Raw genomic sequence first — 14389 nt, forward strand, 5'->3', positions numbered from 1 at the left:
AGGTATCATTCTAGTTGCGACTGTCTCAGCTTCTCGCAGGCAACGTTCTGTTCAGAATTCTTTGGAGTTTGTCCAGGTCGTTGGTGCATTGGCCATGTCTTAACCATTCTACGGTTTCTTGAATATGGCCGTACTTGCAGACGACCATGAATAGAATTCTTTGAAATCATCTGTCGCTCTGTTTTATGGGACAGCTTTCTCAGTGAAATTATCTCCGGAATACCCTTCCCATTGCTTTCATCGTATTCCGAGAACATTGGGCGTGTAAATGTCTACGGAGATTTTTCTACTCTGTTCAGTACCAAAGTAGTGTCCGACACTGCTGCATTCCTGTATTTTCAACTTCGTTATTAAGATGTTTATGGAAGAAACACTGTAACTGTCTATGCTTTTGAGATTCGAACCACTTTCCGAGCTACTTAATCCATCTACTGGTTTTGGTCTGTTCTTTGTACCACCAAAGTGCGAATCTATGGTTCATGTCTGGATGGATGCACATCGAACATGGCTTTCTCTGGTGTATCGTTTCTCTCGGAATTACTGCCGAAAAAGTGAATACCATAGTAGGCAAATCTCGTTCCACCTTCACCAGGCCGTGCTCAAAATTGTCATGCCGGCGAAGAGGAGGGTTTACAATGCCCCAGTGCAGCCTGGGCTGCTGCATGAATGTGCAGTCCGGCCCTTCGCTTAGGGTATGTGCGATGATTTTTTGCGTTGCACCATCCAAGTCTACGCAGCAGTGCAGACGTTTGGTGAGGAAACCGCATTTCCAGTGTTGAAGTGCGAACGCCATATGAGGCAGTTTGTCTTGCGGTCGCTATGTCGAAACTTTGATGTCAGTTGCGCCGGCTTACGTGTCGTGTCTCCTAGTAAACTACATACCTGGTTATATCTTATTTGTCCTGTCAGGGCCAAACTATGGCGTGACAAAATATTAGGAGCCTAATCATATTGAAGTCCACCGTGTGCCAGGGTGGTCACCGAAGAATAACCCACCCCCTGGTTGGGGCCCCTTACCGGTGTGGAGCCTACAGTCAGCACTTTCATGAAATGGGCCGGTTCCTCCGACTTAAGACTGATTCCACTTCGTTTCGCCTGAATAGAACGAAGAAAGCACTTAATTTTTCAGTTGATCTCTAAGGTGCCTCTGTGACCTTTGTTCTCAATAATTCTATTTTTGACAGCTGAATGCAATCCAGTTTCCTCTTTTTGCTAACCCACTCATCGAATTTGTTGTTCTTTTTAGTTATGAGGAACTCGATGTGGCAAACCGATGTGTACATTGCAAGCATATATTGCTTTTACGTGCGTTTTACGTATTCCCTTGTGGACACCAGTTTCACATGAACTGTCTTATACAATTGGTGAGTTGGATGTTCGCCTACAGTGATGCCAGGAAGATATTTACTTTCCAAAGCGTCCTTGCTTGTAGGCGTTCAACTTTTGTATCCTTCCCTAAAACAGAAACCTTCATGTTTGGGTGATATGGTATTCCCTATACCTGAACTTGTAGTATCACCACTGTGACAACTAATACACATTCGTCAATACGCTACAAACATATTAATAAAACTCTGAGGTGTTTTACCTCAGATAAGAGTCACAGGATAACTGATCCCATCTAATCATGGAATGAAAATTAAACCGCTTTTGGAGTTCTGAAGATATCATAAACGACATATCGGGACTCAGACCGACCAAAGGAGTTCACATATAGGAACAAGATTTTTATGCGTGAACCACCCGAAACGTCTAGCAGAATGTTGGGACTTCGGAAATCGTTAAACAATCTAACCGTATTCACTGGCTTTTCTGGCCATCATTTGATACTGAAACAATTTGTGTCGAAATTCCCAGCTATATGTTGTGTGCCTTATCGTATCCACCTTCCGGCAACGACCCAAGGAACAATTGTATCACTTTACATAGGGTTCCAGCTGCATGTTGTCTACATTGGACGTATTGGATGTAGGCTTTGGTGTGCCGCCTGCTGGTGGAAAACGAGCTTCGTTGCTTTCTCTTTCTCACCCCTAAAGTTTTCTTAAAGCGCCACTGGAATGTGTGCTGTTAAAAGGAGGAAAGCCCGTCGCTGTGAAATCATTTATTAACAGATACGAAGTGAGCAGGAAAGCAAACATCTCCATAGGACTTTTGAAATCACTTCCCCACTACAGTTCCTAAAAATTCGGGTTCAAGGCGAGTCTTGAGGCCAGATTAGATACAGAACATAAGCTGTCACAAATTTCATCTCTGAATTGTTGATGCGTTAATGTTATTTAGGCTTCCAAATCTACCTGCTAATATGTCATGTGCGCATCAGTTGTAACTCTAAGTGTGATGATTTCGGCTCTTTCATTATTGCTCGGTGTCCATCACTGTGCTCTCCCTAATTATGACTAATTATGCCACTATACTTTTCGAAAAGAGACGATTATTTCACCATTTGTTGCAGAGCGTTTCAGTGCAAAAACGGAACATTTGACGAAATGCAGTAGTTCACAGCCACCGTCGGGTTCACATTTTGCTACGGGGGATTGCCATGTTTGACTTACTAACATCTTCTAAGCAAATATCCTCTGATGATAATTCGATTGCAGACAAGCTTCATTAGAACATATACGGTGATGTGATTGATCCCTAGGACGAAACGCAATAACTGGTTATAAGCGCTCGAAATGTTTGGTTCTTAACAGGTGCTCCGATTTTTTTGTCCATAAGTGAATTATCGCTGTAGAATGAGGATACTGCACATGAGCCCGATAATGTAGACGGCTTCTGAACCGGCCAGTCTCAAGTACAACAACTTGTACAAATCAGCTGGAACTCACTATGATATGTCGTTTGTCCTATCTGTCATCCTGTAGTGGACGAATTAGTCCACACTAGTGTGGGAATCGTCTGTTTGCACGACTTATGAAGCTCGTTCTTGGCAACCCGCGATAACACCAAAGCGCTCTAGTGCACCCTTAGACTTTCGTGTAAGGTATAGCTAATCTAAAGTTCCTTCATTCACCGGTCCATGTTCCGAACTGATAATGATCTTCCTGTGGCCTCATGGTTCCATATAAGGACTAAAGGACAAGAAGAACATCATGTTTTCAGAAAAGAACAACTCTAGTTGTTTTATTACCCAGCTCTTCTGGAACGATGAGTTCTCAGTCGGTTCCAAACTTTTCCAGTTGGTTGAAGAACAACTCTACTTTCTCATTCCATAACCATACCGATCTTTTGAACTGTTTTAGATTCAACCGCTCCTCACAGCTGAAGAGAAAACAGAGTTGAACGACCTGCTTAAGATGCAGCAACAGGGTGTGTGTGCTTCATCGGTTGACCTGCAAGTGAGTTCTGGATCTCCGCCTTTGTGCGCTGTACTACCCGATGTCCCGAACAGCTGTTATGAATCAAGCTATGTTGTCTTGAAAGTTCGGGGGCCTTGTATACAGCAAACATTCCGTTCGGTGCATTATTTATAAGATGTCCACCAAGGCACAGTTGCTGTTCAACTGGCTAGTGACATGTTTACTAAGCTTGGCAATTGGCATGCAAGCCTCTCGCCACCATTCGAGGACGGTTCATCATTGCGTGGTTGAGTTAGTTTCCTCCTCTATTCCTTGTATGGACCAAAACTTGATGACTGTATAGATCTTGTGTTGTCCATGGTTGGGACATGGTCACTGTCAGTGCACCTGTTTAACGCCTTATCAATGAAGTACCAATGCTCTATGAGTTAACGTTCCCCTTTCGTTCTTGTTTGATCTGATATGGTGACAAGCAGTGCGAATTTATGGAGGCTTGTTAGTACAGTGGTAAGGCAATAAACAAGAGTACTGAAGATCAATCTTCTCTCAACCGTTGACCAGTGAACGTCCCCGAATCCATCAAATTCCAGACCATATATGGAATCGAAGAAGAAGCTGATGCGAAAACCCCAAAAAAATTTCGTACCCCATTAACAATCTTTCGAGCAGCTAGCATTTTTTGACGTAGCCTCCCGAGTTACCAGTATTCTGCCGCACATTTTATTCACTGCACTAGGCGATCACTTGCGCTGCTTTTATGCGAACGATTTTGGGGAAGGCGACAATATTTCGCTGACTGTTGTTCACCACGCATTAAGTTTGATAGCTCCAAGCGCGGACAAGCGCCACTAACCTCTTGGTTGAGCCCTGTTTCCCGCATCATCCTGACCATCTAGCCGGAAAGGAGAGACGGCTGACAGATTGAAGTTTCCGGTTTGGCAACCAGGTCATCGACATGTGGGCTGGTCTATCTGGTGCAATGTGTCATACGTAGAGTGGCTAGCTCGTCTGTACGGGAAAAATCGCTTCTTTCGAAAGCTTTCAGACCTTGCTGTGCAGGTGTCCCCATCTGGCTCGAACATTGAATAAAATGGACGACGACTTGACAACATTCAGAAGTGATTGTATGTGCATTAGTGATTGGAGAATCCTGTTTAACAAGAGGAGGGAGAGGTTCTCATTTGGAGTCTTCTTGAGATTGTCGTCATACTCTTGTTGTATGTTTTCCGCAGGTTTGTTTGTTGGTGTTCCACTTTATAATCGTCGTTAGATCACTGGGGGTTGCTTAGTTTGTGTTACAGTTTCAGCAGGATCATTCATACCTTTATGTTTTTCACTATACTTCCAGAACAAACTGGATCACCTCATCGCGTCAGACTGCGTTAGTTGTGGGCAGCCAGCCATAGACGGAGTTTCTAGGTTGTTCTTCCCTGACCAGACCAGCTATGAGACGGAGGTAGCTGTATGGCAGTGAATCACCATTTCTAATTCATTTGTCTCCAATAACTTTTACTTTTCACTTTGTATTTTCCATCAGCTGATTCTAAAATAAAATCAATCACGCTGTTTCTCGATGCAGACAACCAACGTCTTTGTGGGACTGAATTGGAAACTTTCGAATGACGAGATCATTATATTAGTAAGCAGTGTTCTCAAAATCGCGACTAGTCCTACTAATAAGTGACGTTAGGGTGTCATTAGTAGCTGAAAGTAAATCCATTAGTACATCAAGCCCAAGCTTAGACAGCAGAAGTCCAGAAGCAGAGTTCTGGTTCGAATCACGGACCTTCCGGTCAGTAAATTGGCGCTCTAACCACTTGGTCCATCTTGCCCCCCGACAGATATAGGGCTTGTAGCTTCATGATAGGGAGCTTCGAAATAAGTACCACGGTCGGTTGTAACCTGGTCGTTTTGCTTCCAAAACAACCAAATAAGGTAGAACAAAGAGGTGCGCCACCGTCTTTGAGCAACGCTGATGGATACTCACCAACCCAGAAGAGCAAGAGCGTTCAGAAACAGAAAAGCCTATTAGTACTCCGTAAATTCAGAATAGATCCAAACCGATGGGCCGTAATTCGATTTGACAGGCTTATTGAGGTGTCTATTTTTTGATAATATAATTCCGTGATTTACAAGCCTGTTTCTATTATACAGTAGATATCACAAAAGACCTTTGGGAAACGTTCCTTATTCCTTAAATTGGCTCGGGAAATTTAATGTGCAACAGACAAAGGATCTGACCCAGCCTGCGTATTCCAGATTGATGGGCAGTCAACAGCGCAGCCTCGGCATCGGCTGCGATCAGTTTGTTTCCAGGATTTTTCAGCGTTCGGAAAGTCCTGGAAGTGCAACGTCCCCACACTACTTGAAAAAAGACAACCAGCCGGTACCAACGTGCAAGCGTTGCCTTTTCTTGTTACGTTTAAAATTAATATGCAAGCGAGGTGGGCCTTATGAAAAATGAGACGTTCTGTTTATACATTCACTTTCTGGTGACCGCAGCCATATGTGAACTCTCCGAGATAGACAAGATCATTAGGAAACTTTCGCTGAATCAGGGCTACAACTGCTTCGTGCACATGTAGACACTATAGACAGAGGGCGGTTGGCATTTTGCTCGGTGAGAGTTCGTATCAGAATCCACAACCGCACAACGGAGTTTGTTGAAGTCACGATACAAGCGGATGAACTTGTGTTGAAGTTCGGTTACTCGCAACTTACTTCCCCCACGCTACTGAAGCGCGCTAACTGCGATCTAAAATGGGATAATTGTCAAGTGGGCGAGGGTGGGATGTTAGGTATACCAATAAGGAAAGAGAGGTATCTTCAGTGGTAGACGTCATCTGCCCTACTGATGCCAACAGGCGACAGCTGATAGGGCGTGTAGGTACTTTTGCATGATATATGGCTGGGTATCAACTGACATAATGCCATGGCGGAGAATATCGAACAACATGAATTCCCAGCTGCAGCTTTTGACTAAAAACCTGACTGCAAAGTAGGTCCTTGAGCGTAAGGAACGCGCTTCAACGCTATTGGGAAACCCCGCTCTGGACGGCTCGACTATTTTGAGACCGTTATCTTGCTGTTAAAGCTACCGCTCAAATCGTTGAGTATCACGGGTGACAAAAATCTACGCCACATGCTTTTTGAAGCCAACGTTTGGAAAACCATCAGGTGGAGAAAAGGTTGCAGTGTTTTCACGGCTGATTTTCCTTGAAAAACCCTCAGCCCGTTTCAACGAAGCTGCTTCAAAAAGGATCCACGGTTAACGGTAGGCGTTCTATCTAGGAATACTACAACGTAGACTATGGTTAGGCGGCGAATTTCAATTTCGACTGATTAAGTAAACTTTCAGACCCCACCTCAATTTTTCTCCACGTAAGAGCATTATTTTATACTTGAGAACGGGTTCAGCATTTCTGTTACCAGAAATGTAAACGACCCCAGTCAACCTAGGCTTGTAAAGCAATGGTTTTGATGATCGATCAAGTGTTCACCACAAATTTTAGTTTCCGAAAGACTGTGTTTAAGAGCACAGCTGTCAACACGTTGACATCAAGCGGACCATGTCCCCTCTTAACGGCATCATGGTTTTCGTGCGCACACCCGATTCACAATAAATTTCATCCCTTGAGAAATAAGACTTCAACACAACAATGAGGGGAAACCGGAAGTTCTGTGAAGGACCCACGTAACAGGATTGCTTTGCCCCGATGTAATTATTTTGACTATTAATGAAAATGTGGGAAGAACTGAATTTGAGTTTCGCATTCACTAGAGCTGATCAGCAATGGGGCGAAAATAAATCACGTCGCTCAACTCGAGTGCTTTTGCATTTTCATATGTGGGTTGCAAATCAAGCGTCCGAAGAAAAGGACATGTACTGTTGCTGAGCTTTCAGTAAGTGAACCTCGAGTACAACACTTTTTCAATTAGATAAAAATTGACAAGAACTATACCAGATGAAATGAGAACTATCCAAGAAGAGAATTGCAACTGCATGTTCTGTAGATCCGTAATCTAACTACAACAGACAGGCCCGTGTCCCTGATAGTCACATGATCGAGGAAGATGGCGGTGCTGGTGACACCGATTGACGTAAGCGAAAAAATGTCGTACCTATTCAACTGTCCAGTAGAGTGCGAAGTGGAGCCATGTTACTTAGAGACTTATAAGAATTATGATCTAGAATTACCAAATGTTATGTTAGTATCGTGCACATGTGAACGCCTACAAGTTTGGCTACTTGCTACGCGAAAATTGGGGATACGATATAAGACTATAACGTTAATGTTTGAAAAGCGGAATTCACACAGAACATTCGCAGCCTTATCAGTAGTGTATTACGTCTGTGCTGTATTGTGACACCAGCTGAAACTTGAGGTGGCCTGGTGTAGCACGTTCATTTGATCCAGAACATCATAGGCGACGGATTCAGCTGTGATTCAGGTGAGTCTCCTACACCAAAACCAAACTGATGTACAGATGAGCGTATAAGTCGAACGGCATTTTCTCCATAAAAGCGACAATCCTGAGATGATAACGTCTCTGGCTGAGAATACATCCTTCTTACAATAAGTATGAAACTAAACTGGTTTTCACCCAACGGAATCCCAGAAAAACGTCACATTTATGATATTCTTACTCAACTGAATGCGCTGCAGCCGCCTCTGCTCCATAAAAGCGACAATCCTGAGATGATAACGTCTCTGGCTGAGAATACATCCTTCTTACAATAAGTATGAAACTAAACTGGTTTTCACCCAACGGAATCCCAGAAAAACGTCACATTTATGATATTCTTACTCAACTGAATGCGCTGCACCAGGCCGCCTCTGATTCCAGTTGGTACGATATTCGAGATACCGCACTACATTTTTTAATGGGAACTACTCACAAGGTTGCTGGAGACTTGGACAGCCCATGACCGGTTTTGCCTTCCTGAAGCTCATCGGCTAGGCGCACCAGTCAAAACTTTCATCAACCTTATGTTCTACTTGAATGCAAACTGTACGAAATTCGACAAAGAACACTACCAAAAACGACAGATTGAGCTGTGTCTGCGTTTTGAACCAAGCTACTGTACAAATGAGTATACTCGCCGATTTTCTCGTAATATGGGTCCAACTGGGACACGTTTAACGCAGTGCGCATACCTGATGACCCCAGAGGACGAAATCAGTCGTAAGCTGTCCCTAAGCTCTCAGTAACCTCGTGGGTAGTTTGCTTCAAAAAATTAGGAAACTACCTTTCCCATTCGACCATGACAGAAACTTGAGTAACAGCAGTCTACATTGCTGGATCTGGGTCCTACCATGTAATTCCCCATCCTGGTAATTCACATTCAATATCCCGCCCAATGGTGCTGAAAAATCGCACAGCATGACCCGGATTCGACAACAGAGGATACTACCGATTAGCTAAGACAATCCACAGGTGTTGGTGGACAGCTGTGAATAAATCGCGGTGAGTAGGTGGGAACAGTCCGAAGCCGAACAATTCGACTGCAGATGAGGCCACAGAGAGTTTTTATAATGTATTGCACTGAGACGGAAACTCACAGACAGCGACCGTGGCTGCTACTCTCATTTCAAAATCCGAATCAGGTAACCACACTTAAGACTACATAATACCCGTATGTATACACAGCGTAACCGGTTCAACAAAACCGTAAGAAGCCAATAGTTGCATTTGGTCGAAAATACCAGAAAGTGCCGGCCCATTGGAAGAATGTACCCAGAAGATCAAAGCCATAAGCACAGCAGTCACGTGTGGTTAATGTACTAGAGTAATTATAGAAAAAAAACAAGACAAAGACAGAGTGCTAAAATAAGAGTATCAGGGAATGTTTGTTAGATTACAGTACAAAATAAAACTGTACATTGCATATGTGTATGCATATATACATATGATCAATCCACATTAACAGTGTGCCAGCAGTGCAAATAATCATCGCAGCAGCACTTCGCCGACGTAAAAACTGAACAACACCAAGAAAAACAGGTGAGCAAGGTATAAATCAGATGCAAGAAGAACTGTGTACAGAGTTGCAAAACCTGATGAAAGAAACAAACCACGTAGGAAACTGTGAAAGACAGTGCACTGGAAGAAACGGGAGTGTGCCGAGGCGTAAGGTTATGAAGATAGAACCAATTCACAGCTATGACACATTTGAAGACGGCATGGGTGGATATATTTCACAAATCAGTGGTCTGCACGATGTGAGAGAATCAAATGGATGCACGACCCGAGGTGATTGCAGAAACAAACCGAAGAGTAGACTGTCAGTGCTGCTGCGAAGGGGTGCAGTGAAAAGTAGTAGTACAAACATGATTTTCTGGAAATCAAATGCGTCGGCGAATGGTGTGGCCGATTCTTCGGCTGTTCACTTCTTTCATAAATTAGAAGTGAACGTATGGTTTGGCGGCATGGTTCACATTTGTCATTCAGGGAATAAGAGATCCGTGCGAGCCGGAACTGAGGCATATCGAAGTGGGCTTTGTCGGGTAAGATGGACTACGATGTAACTTTGGTAGTCGATCAAGTAGTTTCACCAAGGTGGTGAACTCCGGACGGCGACTAGGATCATGGGCCCAGCATTGCACGAGGATTTCCTGCAATATTGAATGAATGGCGTTTAGGATTTGTCAGTGGTACGAACGGCTACTTTTGCAAGGACAAATCAACAGGTTAATGAAGTCGTAAGGGTAATCACCAACACCGTAGGAGCACCAGGCGGTGAAGAAAGGTCACAACTCCTAAGATGAGGAGCATCGATCAAAGTCAGCAGTGTCTAATCTGTGATACACGCATTCCAAGGGGCCCGATTTGGCTACCTACAATGGTCACATAAAATTTTCTCTAAATTGAGATATGAATGACCTTCAGTAGTGGCAGCGTGTTTGGTTCTGGAGATACTGCCCGCTTCGTTCTGTTATCTGAAGTCTGTTACGCCGGTTCTTATTCACGGACAATAAAATACTCGCATTCCGCCATTAAATCCTATGCATCTTGTATTGACCTATCCCCAGAGAGCAGAACAATCGGTGAACCTAGATTGCCAAACAGCCCGAGGACCACTTGGTAGAGAAAAAAGAATGTGACATAACACTGGCTTGGAAAATACGAGAGTACAAAGGATGACAGAGAATGGACTTTCGTCTCATTGTTTTTGCACTTTGCGCCAACTGAGGTTGGCTAATATCTGAATACCCTTTTCATCCGCAACTAAAATGGATGGATATCCTACACCAATACTTTAGAGAAAATCTGTCTGTTTTTACGAATGACACGGTTCTTCGAAGATGGAAATGGGATAACAATATTTGAGACAAAGAAACTAAGATTTTTTTGGTAAAGAGGTCAAAATAACCTACAAGCAATTGGCATTATAGAGGCAACTCATGCCAATCGCGTTCACAATTTCAATTAGTAGTTATTTGCAAACATCTCTACTTCATGAGTTGCAGAATCGAGTAATTCACACATTATTACACTTGAGAATTCGGGATGTTGACCAAGTAATCAAATCACACGGGTACTCGCGTTCAGGCTTTTATCGAGGACTCCAATAATCCGTATGCCTATGTCCAGGTGCGCTGGCGGTATCCCAGCTCACACACGCCTATGATATATACAATTAAAAATACCGTGACACCACCACATCATCATCAGCTAGGTCGATTACTAACTGCATAAAACAGGACGGACAGGCGAAGACAACTGCTCTTGGCCCCAAACTGGACTCGTTGAAATTGATGTGTACTTCCTATATGAAGCAAGAATAGAATCACAATGGCTGGTATAATTGCCCCTTCATCTTTACTTGCTACCGGATGCTCACTTACGAGGATCCAGAAGCCACTGCAATAGGTTACGCAGAGGTCGCTGATGCTTTTACGTCACAGGGTGGTAGGATCCTTGTCTAATTGGATACCCGTGGATGGCGCATCCGTCTGGTTCTTCTGGTAGCGTCCCTGATGGAGTCTCAGAAGCAGGAAGTTGATCAAGTCATGCAACTAAGATAAGATTAACTTTAATCATTCCTCCTGGCCTTTTAGACTACAAGGTTATATTGTCTCATTATCCACTTGCCCTCAACTTTCAAATGATTTTTGCATGGCTGTCGGTCACCCGTGTATGAATTAAGGAAACCGTATTCTTGGAAGAGCATTGGAAAGTTAAATTAAAATAGAGCACGTAGCTCAAAGTAACCTTAAATCTCAAATGCCGTACCCATTCAAAATGTGCAACCTACTGGAAATCTTTCCATGAATCCGGAATTTTCAGTATATTAAGGTACTTTCCCTTTGTTTACAGGTTCACCTCATCAACTCCGGCGGACAAAACTTCAACACCAGCAGTGTCACGAAGTGTAAACAGAAACCGATGATTCGAGAAAGCGAGACTCAGATATAAGTACACATATAAACATCGAGTCAAGGATTATTAAAACTTACTTTGAAATCCTTTGGTCCAGGGATGCGCAGGTTTTGCTTAATCCCTCGCGCACACAAATAAACGATTGTTTCCGCTGGATAACCCCGAAAAGGATATTCTTTCGCAAGTAATTCATACCATACAGTGCTGCGAAGCATAGAAGATAAATGGATATTAGACATTCCAAGATGATTTTGGGAGCAATAAAACGACGCGCCCTGGTTCGAACTAAACGAGATGAACTGTTTGCGTGATTTAGCCGCACCTCCAGCTGGGGTGATATCCCAGAACTGACTGCCGTTCCAAATGAGGGATATGTAGGAGCTTAGATTTCACGGGTTTCCCTAAACCTTTAGAAGTGCAGTGGAAAATGCCGAGGACGAGAATGGTTGAAACCAATAATGCACACAGTAACCTCTCAGTTATCCGAACAGTCCTGAAAGTTGTTGCAAACTCCAAGGAAACCAAGCGGTTTGGCAAACAAAAACTGATGTTCACCTGGTAAGAAATGGGGCCACGTCCGGTTTTCGATCCGGTTCCCAAAATCTGAATACCTGATGTGTACGAGGATTACCTGGGACGAGTACCCACCAAATTCTTCGCGCATTATATTTTTTGCAGCAGAGGGAAAAATTTGCAAAAAGCAGATCGAATAAATAGAAAGCGCATAGAGCCAAACAGTTCTAGCTATTCATAAAAAACGGATGTACGAAAATGGAAACGCTGCTAGGCGATTTGGGAATTAATGTAAAAACAGTAATCGACAATCCAAGTAGAGGGTTGTGTAATGCTGTCAAAAAAGTGCAAGCTAAGTGTGGTGTTGATTAACCACTATTGCCTCAATATGTAGGGCGCGGCATACAGCAGTATCTCTTATAGTCGAGGAGATGCCTGCTGCCGATGACTGGTTACAGTGAAGAAGCTGAACGGTGTTTGTAGACTTTTAAACATAGGTTGATGTGTTGAGTAATGTAATCATGAAACTTGAAGACTATGGTATTTTAAGGCTGACTTTTGCCTTGTCTGGTCGACAGGCGTTGGGAAAATTCTGATATTAGCTAGGAGTTGGTGGCTGAGAATATATGAAAGAAAACACGAAGCTAAAGCGATGGTTTTATCTTAATTGGGAGAGGCTGGTACTCGAATGATTACATAGAAACTCGAATGCCCACTGCGGTTAGAGGTTAAGGACTATAGGAATAAGATGACAAACACATACATACCAACAGTCACAAGTTACAATATATTTTCTCGCCCCTATAACCGTGACCTTCTGTTGACGCATCCCACTGCTCGCAATGTAGTCCTGTCGGTGAAGCACTAGATCCGCAAACCGCGCATATACTCATATACAACGTGGGCGCACATGGAAAGGATCCTAACAGGGCTATTCCCGGGTGAAATCAGTCTATGGGCATCATCAGTAACGTTATCGCAACCATCTATTGAAGCAACTCGCATCGGGACCCTTTACTCTCAAAGGCAAATTATTCAAGCTCACACAACCGGCTTGGCTATTTCAAAAACAAAACAACACAAACCCAATAGATGTAGTACACTATGAATAAGGCTGCTGGAAACTACTCAACAGCTCACGAACGGCTTCCCATTATTGGGGCACATCCGATAGGCGCAATCCCCGTGTTTCTGTCAACATTATGTCTTACTTGAACCCAAAACGAAATTAAATGGTTTTATCTTAATTGGGAGAGGCTGGTACTCGAATGATTACATAGAAACTCGAATGCCCACTGCGGTTAGAGGTTAAGGACTATAGGAATAAGATGACAAACACATACATACCAACAGTCACAAGTTACAATATATTTTCTCGCCCCTATAACCGTGACCTTCTGTTGACGCATCCCACTGCTCGCAATGTAGTCCTGTCGGTGAAGCACTAGATCCGCAAACCGCGCATATACTCATATACAACGTGGGCGCACATGGAAAGGATCCTAACAGGGCTATTCCCGGGTGAAATCAGTCTATGGGCATCATCAGTAACGTTATCGCAACCATCTATTGAAGCAACTCGCATCGGGACCCTTTACTCTCAAAGGCAAATTATTCAAGCTCACACAACCGGCTTGGCTATTTCAAAAACAAAACAACACAAACCCAATAGATGTAGTACACTATGAATAAGGCTGCTGGAAACTACTCAACAGCTCACGAACGGCTTCCCATTATTGGGGCACATCCGATAGGCGCAATCCCCGTGTTTCTGTCAACATTATGTCTTACTTGAACCCAAATTGCACGAAATTAACCAAAATACACTCATTCGCAAATCGATTTGATTTTGACAAGATATTTTCTTGGAAAGCAGCATGAAACCGTCGTAAACGAGAAATTCAACTGAGTCCCAGATGAGCCTCTATTCCAAACCAAATTGGTATGCAAATGAGTGTATTTCGCTAACGAAAACCTAACTTACAGACAGCTTTCAGTGGGAGTTGGCAATGCTCAAGATCTCTGCAGTGCATCTGGGGGAAAGGGCCGCATCGCAAATTTTACCGGTAAAAATTGTCGGACAAACATCCAAAGTACTACTCTCAATTTGAGAGAAAATGCTTTAGACCAAACGTTGTGATGGGTGCTAGGAAAAAAACTTTGACAAAACTACACCAAAAATTATATATATA

General features: G+C 43.3%; 2 protein-coding genes across 2 annotated transcripts in view; one reads left to right on the top strand and one right to left on the bottom strand.

Moving 5' to 3' along the window:
• Nucleotides 1-4881, top strand: part of T265_05785 (hypothetical protein) — a gene marked incomplete at both ends in the record, with an annotated part of 31980 nt that extends 27099 nt beyond the window's left edge. The window contains 3 exons of the mRNA XM_009170879.1: nucleotides 1247-1364; nucleotides 3243-3338; nucleotides 4648-4881. Of these exons, the coding sequence (XP_009169143.1) occupies nucleotides 1247-1364; nucleotides 3243-3338; nucleotides 4648-4773 (340 nt within the window). The remainder of the gene's footprint in view (nucleotides 1-1246; nucleotides 1365-3242; nucleotides 3339-4647) is intronic.
• Nucleotides 4882-8979: 4098 nt separating this feature from the next.
• Nucleotides 8980-14389, bottom strand: part of T265_05786 (hypothetical protein) — a gene marked incomplete at both ends in the record, with an annotated part of 34347 nt that continues 28937 nt past the window's right edge. Inside the window, 2 exons of the mRNA XM_009170880.1 lie at nucleotides 8980-9916; nucleotides 11762-11888. Of these exons, the coding sequence (XP_009169144.1) occupies nucleotides 9749-9916; nucleotides 11762-11888 (295 nt within the window). The remainder of the gene's footprint in view (nucleotides 9917-11761; nucleotides 11889-14389) is intronic.

Source organism: Opisthorchis viverrini (assembly GCF_000715545.1).
Source record: "Opisthorchis viverrini unplaced genomic scaffold opera_v5_114, whole genome shotgun sequence".
Taxonomy (NCBI): Eukaryota; Metazoa; Platyhelminthes; class Trematoda; order Opisthorchiida; family Opisthorchiidae; genus Opisthorchis; species Opisthorchis viverrini.